Raw genomic sequence first — 15,672 nt, forward strand, 5'->3', positions numbered from 1 at the left:
TCTTTCCAAATACTACCTACAGAGCTTCCCACAACCACTTGAGAAAGTCCAAGACTTGAGAGAAATTTAAGGAGAGATATAAAATGTTTTTACATAACACAGCATAGCCTAAAGGAGAAAAAATTAAAAAAATAAAATAAAATGTTTCTACAGAGATTTCCTGTGAATATAGCCTAATTTTTCACATCATAACAGAGTTTTACAGGTAGTAAAGAAAGGTTTAAATGATTCCATTCTCATTTGAGAAAGTATTTACCTTAAGAACACTCATCTTCATATAAATATAAACAATATCAAATAATATTCCTCTAACGTAGTGGTTCCCAGGGCCTCTAGAGTTCATATAAACTAGTAATTAGAATACTCAAATAATTATCAATGCATTTTTTAACTAACATGAACAATATATTAGTCCATGTTAAAGCTTAACAGGCTAATTAATCACCAAACATCTTTGCTTTTAACAAAAATTAGACCAAGTTAGTATGGTAACATTAGTTCCTTTCATGCTAATTCGAGGAGCATGATTTATATATGATAGGCAATCTGATGGGCAGATTTATGTTTGATTACTAAGAAAATGGATTACTGCTTAATGTAGTTTGATGGAGGAAATTTTCAAAATCTGTTCAATGGCAAGAGCTAGGGTAGATGTTAACAATCAATGAGATCTATGAGGGTGAAAATGTTGGAAATAACTGACTTAAGGTAAATACCCACATATGGAGATCTTAAGGGGAAACCTTTAAAATGTACTTCTATTTTCAGTCCAAGCAAAACAACCCACTATATGTTTCAAGTGGGCAGAGAACATATTTCCATCTTACCTTACTGTCTTTCTTCCAGCACACCCAACACAAGCACATAGAAAGTACTCAATAAAGAAATAATTGTTTAAAAATATCTATAAATGTGTGAGCTGATATTTTTCATCCTATCTACACACTTAGCCTGTAGGGTATTTTAAAAGACTCAGATTTGTGTTTCAAATTAAGAGACTAGCTTTAGTGTCATTTTAAATCATTCATTCATTCAACAAACATCTATTGGGCACCTTATATTAATATAAGACAGGAAGTATGCCAAAGCACTGGGGCTACAAAGGTGAAAACATGCATTCGCTAACAAGCTACCTGCAATCTAATGGGAGAGCCTGGTACATAAACAGGTAAGGAATACTATACTAAGTACGCTGATGCTAGTATGGCAAACCTCTATATTGCTGGTGTTAATGAATTACCATTATGAAGTGAGGAAGGTAAGCATATGGAACACCATGAACTGCACATATATTATTATTAATTCAACACAACATAAGGATAAAACAAAGCATTTGGAAGACTTACTGAGTAGCTTTTACAATGTCACAGTTACTAGAGTCCTCTATAAGAGGAAGAGCTTCTCTCGCCTTAGCAAGTTCTTTGTTTTCATGAGCACAGTTGCCATATCGACCAAATCCTGGAGGGTGGGGGCCATGGCTGTGATTCCTGCACTGAAGAGTAAGAGCAATTTGACAAAGCATATAAGAGAATTAATGTCACATTCAATAACATAATGAAGCATTTGTTAGTATCAACAATATCTATATTAATAAGTTAGAATTTTTTTGGAGTCTTAGAAGTATATCCTAGAAAAGATTTTCTTTATCTCAATTCTGTTCACTATGAAAGATGCTTAATATTAGAAAAAACCCAAACTACATATTTTGTCATAAACCAAAGGTCATCTGAAAAGGCACAAATGAACCTTTTGTAGTGGGTAGAGGATCACAGCTATTGACATGGTAGGAAGGTCACCAAGCCTCTGCTTTGTGGTGTTATGGTAGACATACCCTAAGAAGACCCCTCCAGTGAATCAAGTTCTTGTATAATCCCTTCTGTTTGAGTATGGGCAGAACCTGCAACTTGCTTCTAGCCAATGGAATATGGCAAAGGTGATGAGACAATTACTCCCATGATTACATTACGTTATATAAGACTATCTTAGCCAACTGGAGTGAGAAATTCTTCTGTTTGCCTTGAAAAAGTAAGACACCATTCATTATATGATTACATGACAGTGTCTATAAGAGGGCCACATGGCAAGAAACTGTGGGAAGTCTCGAGGAATGAAGAAAATTGAGACCTTGATCATATAACTGCAAATTCTGCCGATAACCACATAAGTGGGAAAGAGGGCCCTGAGCTCCAGAATGGAATACAGTTCAGTCTTCATGTCAACCTTGTGAGACCTTAAGCAGAGGACTCAACTAAGCCATACCCCAGGCAAACAGAAACTATGAGATAATAAATAGGTGTTACAATGGTGGCTGCTAGCTCAGTTGGTTAGAGGATGGTGCTAATAAACAGATGTTGTTTTAAACCACTGAATGTGGGGTAATTTGTTATGTAGTTAATAAAAAACTAATACAGAGTGGCAGCAGGGTTTGGTGAGGGTAAAAAGAACTACTGCCAAGACAGTCTCATCAGCCTAATCAAATATTACATCCAGATAATCCATTAGCAGTAGCAGCAAATGGCACGCTAAAAAATTTCTCTTTAAACAAAGTATTATCCTAGATTTGCTATTTGAACTGATAAGAGTGTTTCTAATCTCAAACACTGAGCTTAGACCTCAGCAGAAACCCAATAGGAGGACTCTCCTATTATTATTATTATTTTTTAAAAAGCCCCACAAAATTAATTCAAGATCAATTATCCACTCTGTGGATTATGGATGTATTTTGTTTCTCTTTTCCATTATCATGGCCTTTTGGGTCAATTATCACCTCTAGGGTAGAAGATCAACTTAGATCAGCAATTTTTGACACTTGTCAACAACTTTGCTAAAATATTTGGTGGACAAGCAGGCAGAAGGAGGGGGTTAAAGTCTTTAGCATAAATGAGCTCTCTAAAATCATTTTAACACTTCAAAACAAAGACCTGGTTTTACTTGAGACGACTCTTTCAGTTAAAGATGTGGGATGCTCAAAGTTTCTCAAAGTTTCCTGACAGTACAAATATATCAAGTGTATATATTATTTGCATATATTCTAAATAAATTAAAAAAAAACAGATCTGCAGTGTGACCCTAATAATGGTGAGATCTCTGACCATTCATTTACATAATAACCAATCTAACTAATCTCAAAATACTCAAATTTCCAAGCAGGAAAAGATTCAAGTTACAAGTATTCAACTTTAATAAAATATATTTTATTGCTTTCTCTAAAGAAATGACACCTTGAAGTGCAACCTTCCTAAATTGTACTTATTAAGCAAATTAATGGGTACCTATTCAAAATTTAAAAAGCTGATTTTTAAAAAACAAATACACCAGAACTTATATCTTCAAAATAGTCTCATTGGGAGATTATTAGTTATTTCAATGATATTACCTTGAAATGTTTTTAGAATTTCCTTTCTGAAACTGTCCTCACAGCCACATAAAAAATGAGACTCATTACATTTTTAAAATCTTAAAATATTATGATATATCATATACAGAGAAGTATATAAAACATACGTACTTTCACGAATTTTTTCTTTTGTAAAGTGTAAAGAATAAAAAGAACCTCTATGAGACCATCATCTAGGTCAAGAAATAAAACTTTGCCAGCACCCTAGAAGACTATGTTATATCACATTCTCACACTAAAGGAACCGTTTCCTGACTTTAGTAATACCATTTTTTGCTTTCCTTTATAATTTTATCCCTTATGTATCAACCCTAAAAAGTACAGTTCAGGTTTACATTTTTAAACCTGTATATAAATGGAATAATATTCTATATATTCTCTATAATTTCTTTTGCTTAATTAACATTAGAGTTATAAGCTTCATCCATATTGTTGTAAAAGATACAATAGGTTCATTTTCATTGCTGTATCATGTTCCAATATATTAACATACCACAATTAATTTATCTATTTACTGGCTGGATATGTGGATTGTTGCCAGTTTGGGGCTATTATAAGAAATATTGCCATGCGCATTCTTGTACATGTCTCTGGATATATACATGCAAACAATTCTCAAGAGCATATATCTAGAAGTGAAATTGTTGGCTATTAAGATATGCTTATCTCATCTTCAAAATGGTTGTACCAATTAAATTTCCATTGCTCTAATCCTCACCAACACTTGGTATCAAATTCTGTAATTTTTGCCAAGCTGATGAATGTGAAAACATACCCTATAGTACTTCTAATTTGTATTTCCCTATAATTACTAATGAAGTTGTATATTTTTTTCATGTTTATTGGCCATTTAGAGTTCTTCTTTTGTAAAGTCCATGTTTAAGCAATTTGTCCACTTTTGCTTTACTGTTTTACTGGATTTCCTGAATGATAACCCTTATACATTCTAGATACTCTTTGTTAGCTATACGTTGATTATAAGATGAAGTAAGCCTTTTTACTTTCACGCAAGATAAAATAACAAGGATTGGACTTAACCTCTTGCTTTCTGTTAAAAAAAAACAACCTAGAAAATCAGACAAAGTATATGAAATAAACTATTTATTTAGACTCTGTACAATAGGAAAAAACAGACTGTAATTGCCAAAAAAAGAGAAAACAAGCTGAGCCCCACCATCATCCTAGTAGTGTTGGAAATGTGGGCACTGAGAAGGAAACACTTTATTTTAGTTCCCAGCAGCCTTGCTAAATTGAGGGGACAGAAATTTGAGATTGGAGAGCCTGAGGTGGCTATAAGTTGGAGGCAGATTTTGAGAGAAGTGAGCTAGGCAGATAAAAAAAGGCTCTAAAATTCTGCACAGGAGGCCCTTTGAGTCTTTGCTGAATACTGGACTAGTCAAGTACTCCACAAGGCTAGGCAAAAAAAATTGACTGGGGATTTATTTGTAAGCTGAACAATTTCCAGAGCTTATATGCATCAGGAAGATGTCCAGATTCTGACCAAAGTGGAGAGTCTTTGATGATCCCCTGGTTTATTTATTTATTCAGTGGCAACATCAGAAGTGCATACCTCAGTAGCAGGGCTGATCAACCATACCTGGAGTAAAGGGCACCCAGAACCACTTGAGATAAGCTTTAAACCACACTTCAAAGTACTCAGACTGAGCAGCATTAACTTTGCAGCCAGCCAAAACAATACTCAGTGTTCTTTAAGAAAGGCAATAAATACAACATACTCAACAAAATGTATTTACAAAGTCCCCATCAAATACAAACTTGCTAAACACGCCAAAGAAGCAATAAAAGTGTGACCCATAACTGAAGAAAAGAATCAGACCCTGAAATGATAAAGATGACAGACTTAGCAGGAAGAAACATTAAAATAGCCAATATAACTATGTACTAAGTATTTAAAAGGGAACATGAACAAAACGAGGAAAGAAATTGAAGATATGATAAAAGATTAGGTTACATCTATAGACAAAAAACAATCTCTGTAATAAAAATTACACCAGATGAGATTAATAGCAGATTAGATAGTATAGAAGACCTCTGAGTTTGAAGACACAATAATGAAAAGTATCCAAAATGAAGCACATAAAGAAAAAGACTAAATATGTGCAATTGGAGTTCAAGAGAGGAGGAAGAATTTTTTAAAAATATTTGAATAGCCAAAAATCTTCCAAATTTGGTAAAAATTATAAACCCACAGCAACTAGAAGCTCAATGAATCCCAAGCAGGACAAACCCTAAAATCCTACACCAAGAAATACCATGATCAAATCACTAAATACCAATGATAAAGAGATAATCTTAAAAACAGGCTAAAGAAAAAAAGACATTATGTTCAAAGAAGCAGAGATAAGAATAAACTCAGATTTCTCATCAGAAACAATGCAAGCCAGAAGACAATAGCATTTTCAGCTCTTTCAGTTTTAAAGTGCCAAAAGAAAAAAAATAAAAACTTGGAAGAACCAACAAAAATATTTGCAAAGATGGAGATGAAATAAAAATTTTTTCAGACAAACAAAAGCTAAGAAAATTGCCAGCAGACCTACACTACAAGAAATGATAAAGGAAATTCTTCAGACTAAAGGAAAATATCAGATGGAAATCTGGATCAAAACAAAGGAATAAAAAGAGTGCCAGAACTATGTGGGTAAATATCTGTGTAAACATAAAAGACATTTTTTCATTGTTTAAATGTCTTGACAATAGAAGGAAAATAAAATTACATTGTTGTAAGAGATACTATAATAGTATTTTATGCTATAATAGTATTTGAAGATAGACTGTAATAAGTTAAAAGTACATAAGCAAAAGTCCAAGAGCAACCTCTAAATAAATAAATGAGAGATATTAGTAATAAGCCAATTGTAAAGACAAAATATTTTTAAAATATTTGGTTAATATAAAAAAGTAAAACAAGTAAAGAAGAACACAGAGGAAAAAGATAAAAATGGTATATTTATCCCAACCATAATGATAGATAATTATGTCAGATGCCAATGGTCTTAAAAATCCCAAAGATAAAGATTGTAAGACTGGATTAAAAAAATAAACTATATGCTATCTATAAGAAACCCATTTTAAATAAATACTGATCAACTTTAATAAAACATTTTATATTGCTTTCTCTAAAGAAATGCTTGCCCATATGGTAGAAATATTTATAAGAAACCACTAAACTATTTTCCAGAGTGGCTGTACCACCTTGCATTGTCAGTAACAATGTATGAAAGCTCCAAATGCTCTGCATCCTCACTGGCACATGGTTATCATCAGTCTAACAGGTGTATAAGGGCATCTCATCATGGTCTTAATTTGCATATCCCTAATGGCTAATGAAGTTGAGCATCTTTTCACGTGTTTATATGCTATTTGTATATCTTTTTGGTGAAGGGTCTGTTCAAGTCTTTTGCCCATTTTTTAACTGGGCTATTTGTTTTCTTATTGTTAAGTTTTGAGAGTTCTTCATATCATATAGTATAGATACAAGTCCTTTGTCACATATGTGAAATATGTGATTTGCAGATATTTTCTCCTGGTCAGTAACTTACCTTCATATTTCTTAAAATCCTCTTTCACAGAGCAGAAGTTTTAAATTTTGAATAAGTCCAACTTATCAATTTGTTCTTTAATGGATTGTACTTCTGGTGTCACTTCTAAGAACTACTCTCTTGGGATCACTATTCCTCAGATCATTCTCCCTCAGAATTTCTGGTACCTGTGCTACCAGGAGACCCTTTTCCTGTTCCTTGAGCCTGAACTAGATGGCTTCTCATGGAGCTCTCCCTATTTGCACTGATGCTTACTTCCAGGGCTCAAGTCCAGGCTGGGGGAAACCAGAGGGAATAGAGGTACTGGTTCAGTGGTTTTTGAATTCTGCTGTTTTTCTTTTCCATTCTACCTGCACTTTTGAATAGCTAAGTTCTGATTTATCCAGTAAATAATCAACCACACATACACAGTCACACGCAGCTAAAAATAAACATGTAGGTAGTGAGATTAGAATGTAAAGAACATTACTTTAGGATTCTTTTCATGGTATCACAGTAATTATAATCATATTCAAGTAGAAGGAGACAAAGGGTTGAGGAAGAGTTGAACTATACTCAAGAATTTCTAGAATGTCAATAAGTAACAGATGTTAACAAAAAGTACAGCTAAGATTGACAGAGAAATCAGTCTATTTTTTTATATAAAAGTCTCGCTCTGTTGCCCAGGTTAGAGTGCAGTGGCGCCATCACAGTTCACTGCAGCCTTGAACTCCCGAGCTCAAGAACTACAGGCATGCACCACTGCACCTGGCTAATGTATTTTTTTTTTTTAATTTTTTCGTAGAGACAAGGTCTCACCATGTTACCCAGGTTGGCCTCGAACTCCTGGCCTCAAGTAATCCTCCCGCCTTGGCCTCTTAGATGCTGGGATTAGAGGCATGAACTTACACACCGGCCTATAAAACTTAATTTTTTTACTAAAATTTTAAAATTATAAAATGATACATATTAATTTTAAAAGCCTGGCAATACGGAAGTGAATAAAGTATTAACAATCTGGATTCCTTCCTCTCTAATACTATACTACCACAGATAACCATTATTAACAATTTGGTGTATCCTTCCTTATTATGTTTATATTATACTTTAATATATATATTATACTGAATAGACACATATAATTTCTTTGTAATTTTCTTCTTATATACAAAGAATGGAATCATATTATACACATTATTCTTCAACTTGTTTTTCTCACCTAACAATATATATCATGTACAGCCCTACAGGTCAGTAATAGTTGAATATTAATTGTATAGATTTAGCATTAATTTATTCAACCATTCCCCTATTGTTAGAGGCACAGGTTGATTTCAGCCTTTCAATTCTATAAACAATCCTATAATTAACACTCTGTACATTCTAGTTCTGTAGGATTGATTCCCCAAAGGAGGACTGTTGGGTCAAAAAATAAAAGCATTTTAAATATAAATAGATACTGACCAAATACCCTCCCCAACTGATGCCAAACAGCACAGTATATAAGTATTCTTTTTCCCTACAAACCTTCCCAAAACTGGATATTATCAATTTTTTTACAATCTGGCCAATCTGATGGCTAAAAAATGGCATCCTGTTTTTCATCTGCACTCCCCTAGATGCTAACACGTCACTGTTTTGTTTTTGTTATTATGTATATTGGCTCTCCGGCATCTTTTTTTGTGAACTGCCTTTTCATAGTCTACTTGTTTTTCTAGTGAACTATGTATATCTGTTCCTAATGTTAGGAAGATGCATCCTTTGTCTATATAGATTTTTCATAATAAAAAATTGACTCATTCTACAAATACAAATTTATTGCTTCTTATAATATCTTAAGGGGTTATGGACATCAGCTTCATTTTTCATGTATAAAGTTGAGGAGGATTACACATTTCAAAGTAAAGAAGATCCACAATTTAGAGCATTTATTTATGCAGCAATTAATTACTATGTATTTATGGTATTCAAAGCATTGTGCTAGCAGCACAGAAGACATGGATATCTATTCTGCAGGAGCTTAAGTCTAATAGGGGAGATACAACAGACACAAAGTAGAATCATAACAGAAGGCAATACATGATTCTATATGATTAAATGGCAATAAGAGACTAGAGAACAGGAGGTTTTTCTGTTCATGTCATCAATTTTTACCTAAATCTAGATCAAAAGAAAACCTAAAATGACTATACAAATTCAAAGCTTATGTTTGAAGTCAACGGTCTCCAAAGTGAGGAGAGTACGCTTAAGGCCACATATGCAGTAATGCATGAGGTAACGGAAGAAAGATTTTTTTTTTGAGACAGAGTCTCACTCTGTTGCCCCGGCTAGAGTGCCATGGCATCAGCCTAGCTCACAGCAACCTCAAACTCCTGGGATCAAGCGGTCCTTCTGCCTTAGCCTCCCAAGTGCTGGGACTACAGGCATGTGCCACCATGCCCGGCTAATTTTTTCTATATATTTTTAGTTGGCCAATTAATTTCTTTCTATTTTTAGTAGGGACAGGGTCTCACTCTTGCTCAGGCTGGTTTCAAACTCCTGACCTTGAGCGATTCTCCTGCCTGGGCCTCCCAGAGTGATAGGATTATAGGCGTGAGCCACTGCGCCTGGCCATGGATGAAAATTTTCATGTTTCTATTATAAAGACTTTTATCTTTAAAAAAGGAAAAATAACAAAATTTACAAATTTGAGTTTTTTAAGCTTTACTAATTTTTAACACTGGCAATCTCACTGATCTGTATGTCAAGCAGGTCCCTCCTACTCCACTTACAAGGCAGCTGAGGGCAGAGTAAAGGTTCCACAACCATAGGGGCTGACAGTGGGACCTTCGGCATATTACCATATACACTAGGTTAAGTAATTTTCAAATCATATTATTGAATTTTAACTAAATTACCACTCCCAAAATGAGCAAGTAGCTTAAACGATTTCTACAAAGAAGCCATGAATCTCTGAGGTAATAATCAGCATAAGCAAACAAGAAAATGGCAGAGCTGACAATTCTACTCACAGCAGCTCTTCATCAGTCACAGGGAAAGTATAAACAAAGACAATCTAATCCAAATTGACAAGTCAGACCTTCTCCAAAAAAATTCAAAATTATGGAAAAAGGCTAATTTGAGGTAGATTTAGACCCACTATCTTTAATTCAAATCTTGCCATGAGTATATATTGAGCTATTAATTAACCAATATAATTTAGAAATACATTGTCAATTCTTATAACATGACCCATGTTACAACTCATAGGTTACAATCCATGAGAATATGAATTTGGCAACTGGTTTCTGTCCCCCTGTTCAAACAGAAGGGAGCTGGAATGTTTATTTTTTATGAAGTTGAAGGATCATCAGGAAAAGGAGGGTAAAGACAAACAAAGAAGTAGAAAAGCAACTCTGAGTCTCAAAGGTAGGGAAGAAGAAACTGAGTTCCAGCTTCTGCAGTATTCTCTCAGCCTAATCTCTCCTCATTACACTGATGAAACAGGTGTCAATTAACCAGATTCCTAGTATTCTCATGTTGGCTATATGATGGTGGCTTATTATTTACCCTATTTTTGGCCCTAGTTTCTACATTTGTAAAATGGAAGGGGCAGATCAATATACCTATAAAGCTCCTTTTAACTCTCACATTGTATGGTGCTAAGAGGAGTTATTCCAATAGTCACTATTGACTTGTGCACTGGTTAAAATTTCACTGCACGAACAACAATTTATGGACATGGAAACTTAACTGCTCCACGGCTGCATACAACATTAAGGTAACAGAACAGAATAAGCAAATTTTCATGATGCCAGCAAAGTCACAAGAGTCTTCATTAATCATTCATTCAGGGATATGGCAATGAACAAAACAGACAAGATCCTTGGTTTTCAAGGAGCTTATATTCTAGTTAGGAATATTCTCTTCCCCATCCTCCAAGCATAGTAAAAACAGACTTCTCAAGCCTTGGATTCAAGAATGGGTGGACTGCAGGTGACATTAAACAATCAATGAAGATCACCATCATAACTGGACCACCTGAATGGCAATAAAAAAAGCACCGTTTCAGGAGCCCTGAGACCTGGGCTCTGTCTTTAACTTGATGTAGATCTTTGGAAAATAAGTTATTATTTTTGAGTCTCAATTTCATGGGAAAAGAAAAAGGGTTAGACCATATCAATAGTTCTCAAACCTTCCTAATGTCATGGCCCTTTTTGAAAATGTTAACAAACGAAGGCCTCTCTAACTTAGAGAAATACACAACTGCACATATAACCTAACTTTTGGATATAATTTCAATATGTTCACTAATGCCCTGAAGTTTATCCTATATACCAGTTTAGCAATCTCTGAACTAGGTAATTCCTGAAAAGCCTTCCAGTGCCAAGTATTCCATAATTCCATTCCATTTTACCTCCTCTAGTACTTCTAGGATTCTAGTCTACGACTGACTCAAGATACCAGAATATCTTGTTGCTGTAATTAAAATACATAAGCAAAAAGAAAAAGGGGATGCCAAATACCAAAAAAGAGACATGTAACTCTCCTCCAAAGGGGGAAAAAAGTATAACAAGATATTATGAAAATTATCTAAGAGACATATGGATACATGTGTGGTGATTTTTACATCACAGTCCCAGAATTTTTTGATACTTCTCCATCAAGAGGTAGGGGTCTATGTCCCTTCCTCTTGACTGAGCTCTGTGACTGCTTCACTAATAACATATTGCAGAAGTGACGCTGTGCCAGTTTGTAGGCCCAGAAACTAGAAGGTACTGTTTCCATTTCTTGAGATGTTTGCTCTGGAAACCCAGTCACCATGTTGTGCAAAGGCCCAGGTCACATGAAGGTATCCCTATTGAAAGTCAGCATCAACTGCCAGATGTGAGTGAAGACACCCCTAGATGACACTAGCTCCAGCAATCAAGTCATCCCCAGCTTAGGAGTCTTTCCAGATGAGGCTCTAGAAGTGGTAGAACAGAAACAAACCAACCTTCCAACAGTCCGTCCAAATTCTTGACACAAAGAGCCCATAAGCATAACAATGGCTGCTTTATGCCCCTCTATTTTGGAGTAGTTTATACCACAATAGATAACTGGGGCATCTTTAAGCTATAAGGGGATCACATAGTATTTCTCACACAGAGATATCATGAATCCAACTTTTTCTAAATAGTATTGAAGTATTGCTGATGTTACAGTGGGCATTAACTTAAAAGAAAACCAAGATCTAGAAAACCATAATCAAACTCTGACGAGGGTCACTATTTTAACAGATTATCAAATAAAACAATAAGAAAGTGAGAGAAAAAGTGTGAGAAAGAGAGAAAGAAAGAGAGCATGTGTGCAAGACACCTGACAGTTAGCTATTAAAACTTCTCACATTAATAAACTAAAGTTAAGTTTCCAAGTTCATTCATTGGACAAGTATTTACAGAGTACCCACCAGTACTAGGCACTGTTCTAAGAGGCTAGGCACACAGCAGTGATCATAAAAGATAAAAATCACTGCCCTTATAGCACTTATATTCAGTGGAGGGGAAAGAAACAATAAATAGGAATAATAAGTATGTCGAATGGTATTAAACACTGAGGAGAAATATAAAACAAGGATGGAAGCTAGGGAGTGTTGCTGACAGTGCTGATAATGAGAAGGGCTTGCAATTTAAATATGGGGGTCCCAGAATGCCACACTGAGGTGACACTTGTGTCAAGACTTTAACGAGGTAGGAGAATAAGCCAAGTGGGTACATGAGGAAAGAGCATTCCAGGCAGAGCAAATACTAAGTACAGAGGCTGTGAGGCCAGTGTGGCTTGGGTTGACTGAGCAAACAAGATAGTGTCAGAAGGAAACTCGTGACCAGATCATGTAGGCAAATTCTGACACAAACTCATCAGCACTAAACTTGGAATCAAGAAAACCAAATTCAATGCAACCAGAACAGTAATGTTTTTGTCTATTTTGTTCAGTAATTTTTCCCCAGCACTTAGAACAGTGTCTAAAGCCTAGTAGACATTCAAAACACACTGCTGAATGAATGAATGAAATCTTAGTCTTGGCTCTATCACTTAGCAGCTAATTATTTTACTTGTAGCAAGTTACTCCAACTTTCTGAGCTTCAGTTCTCAACTCTAAAAATTAGAATAATCATTTCCATCACAGGATCATAGAAGTATTTTGCAAACCATAAACCTTACCACACATAGGTAAGGTCTTCACATTATTAGTGAAAAAGTTAACAACTTTTTTTATTATTATTCAAATATTAATGATTGTTATTAACAACAACAATGATCTCTCTACCTAGCATAATTTCTACCCAAATCATTCTCTTCCTCCACAAGTCAGGAAACCGAGGCAGGCTGTCTTCCCTTCAGCATAAGGGAGTGAACTTTAAGCACCTGAAGGCTTTTGCAAATTAGTGGCAATAATTAAGATATGATAGTTACTCCCATTAACTTTTCTTTGAGGCTCTCAGAGAAAATGAGGCATAGTTTCCATGTGAAGATTCAACACCCTTTTGTAAAATCCAGTAAGACTGCAAACCATTTTTTTCCTGTCAAAATGCGAGACTACCCAATAAGAACACCCTGACACTTCTCCAGATATCTTGTTCCTCACTAAACCTACACCAGGCTGCTGAAAGAAGGGAAAGGGGGAACATGAGGAACTCTCAGGATTAGAGGTCAAATAATCTGATTGTATCAAACCTCTTGAAAATCTACGACCTAACTCACTCTCCAGTTTTCTCATCTGTAAATGGGGATGGTATGTTTTTCTTAAGCATGCTTCAATTATGAAATAAAATAATGTATATAAAAGCATCTGGCATATGCAAAGCACTCATTAAAATTGGCTGAATCTGGAAATTCTTCATTGATTCAACAAATATTAAGTGAATGTCTACAGTACGCCAGTCAGTACTCTAGGCACTGGGAAAGGGCCATAAGCAAAAAGGACCAAAATCTTGTTCTCTTGGAGCCAACAACTACCTACAACTTCCCCTACTGGCCTGCGTCTGTTCTCTGGAACTACACCTGGATTTTATAATACCTCCTCCACAGAATATAGTCCTTTATGATTTCGCAGGTGGCTATCACGGAGCTCCCTTTCCATGCCCTTTCCTCCCTCCTAAACAAGCAGACTTAATTCTTTCAAGGAGTAAGCAAGAATGTCAGAACAAGAGCTAAAAACAGAGCTGGGTGGGGCGAAGGCGGGTGGCAAGGCGCCTTGGCTGAAAAGGAAATCAATAGAACCGCTCGGACTCCAAGCCAAGGTCAAGCAGGGCCGTTCCAACTCAGGTGTATCACCTGACACCTCTCCCAGGAACGAACGCCCTCCCTTCCCCAGGCCCCACAGCGGTCCCTGTCAGGCTCGGGCCGGCGGTGCCGGCCCCAGGGGGCGCCCTAGCCCCGGGACGGAGGCGGGAGAGGCTGGCCAGGGCCGTCACCCTCAGTCCTCGCCTTTACTTCCCTGTCGCCTCGGAGAGAATTCCCAGCATCATTCTCGGTGTTTCCAGGCTCCCGCTTCCCCCACCCAGGCCCCGCCACCCCCGGAAGCCCCTCACCGAGCTACCTCACACGTACAACCTCCCTCTCCCCACAGCCGCAGCCGCTCTCCGGGCCCCCCTGACAGCCCCCGCCCGGATGCACTCACCTGCGAGCCCAGCCCTGGCCCCTCCATCTCCCCAGGCACCCGGGCGGCGGCTGGGACTCGGCAAAGTGTCCAAGACAGCCCCTCGCCAGCCCGCCTTGGGCCGCCTCTTCTCACACTTCCTGCTCGCGCTCCCGCCTCTGCCGCTGAGGTCCTCGCTCGCACCCTGAGCCGTCAATCGGCCTCGAGAGCCAATCCCCGCCCTCCCTCGGTTGGGGGCGGGACTTTGCTGCCGCGCTGAGGCCAGTTGTGAACAGGCCGGTGGAGGCTCCGCCCCCGGCCCACCCCGCGGTCCGCTCCCCTGGCCCCCGCCCAAGACTGTGCGCCCCTCCCCCTGGCGTCCACCTGCCCTGGACGTTCATACAGGTACAGGATCAGGCTGTTATTCCAACGTCAACCACCATCTACTGAGAGCACATCTGGACTTGGCTACCTACTGGCTAGATGACTATGTGAAAGTCTTTTACTTTACCTCAATATCCTTATCTGTGAAATGGGGAAAATAAAGGTACCTACTTCATGGAATTGCCAGAAGGACTAAATGAGAAAAGCAGGTAAAGCCCCTCAGCCAATGCTTGGTACATACGAAGGAATCAATAGATGCTAGCTGTTGAAATATGTGCCACTCTCCATTTGTGTGAGGAAATGGAGAAATTTGGAGAAATCGCTTCTACCATCTGGGGTTCTGTTTCCTCATACAAAACAAAATATGTGAGTTCCACAGCCCAGGCTAGAGGGGGATTGGACAAGACCCCCCTGCACACCCTTTTGTTGACCACACTGGCATGTAAGTCCTGCCCAGTTTGAAGTCTGCAAAGCAAAGTCTGGTTCCTGCCCTTGGGACACTCCCGTGGGGCAGTGGGGCTCTCCTACCTCAGCTCCCAGAAAACACTGGGGATTTTCTAGCCCAGTATTTAACACAGTTCTTTGTAATTATTCTTTGTCATGTGTCTGTTGCTAAACTGAACCAGATTAATACCTTCAGAAGCTAATTTGTGAAAGAACTGAAAACACTGACTCCCCTGTTCTATAAAATAAATGTCTAGAAGTCCAACAGTGCTGAGTTTTCCCATGCAAAATACTACTACCACACAATAAAA

General features: G+C 37.4%; 1 protein-coding gene across 2 annotated transcripts in view; it reads right to left on the bottom strand.

The window, feature by feature from the left end:
- The window catches only part of ZDHHC13 (zDHHC palmitoyltransferase 13), a 48,067-nt gene extending 33,356 nt beyond the window's left edge, over positions 1 to 14,711 (bottom strand). The window contains exons 1-2 of one of the 2 annotated variants that reach the window (XM_076002105.1): positions 14,576 to 14,711; positions 1,347 to 1,492 (exon numbers count right to left, since the gene is read on the bottom strand). In XM_076002105.1, the coding sequence (XP_075858220.1) occupies positions 1,347 to 1,492; positions 14,576 to 14,602 (173 nt within the window). In that variant the 5' untranslated portion in view covers positions 14,603 to 14,711. The remainder of the gene's footprint in view (positions 1 to 1,346; positions 1,493 to 14,575) is intronic. The other variant, XM_076002106.1, reaches the window with a different exon arrangement.
- Positions 14,712 to 15,672: the final 961 nt, after the last annotated feature.

The sequence above is a fragment of the Microcebus murinus genome, chromosome 4, assembly GCF_040939455.1.
Source record: "Microcebus murinus isolate Inina chromosome 4, M.murinus_Inina_mat1.0, whole genome shotgun sequence".
NCBI lineage: Eukaryota > Metazoa > Chordata > Mammalia > Primates > Cheirogaleidae > Microcebus > Microcebus murinus.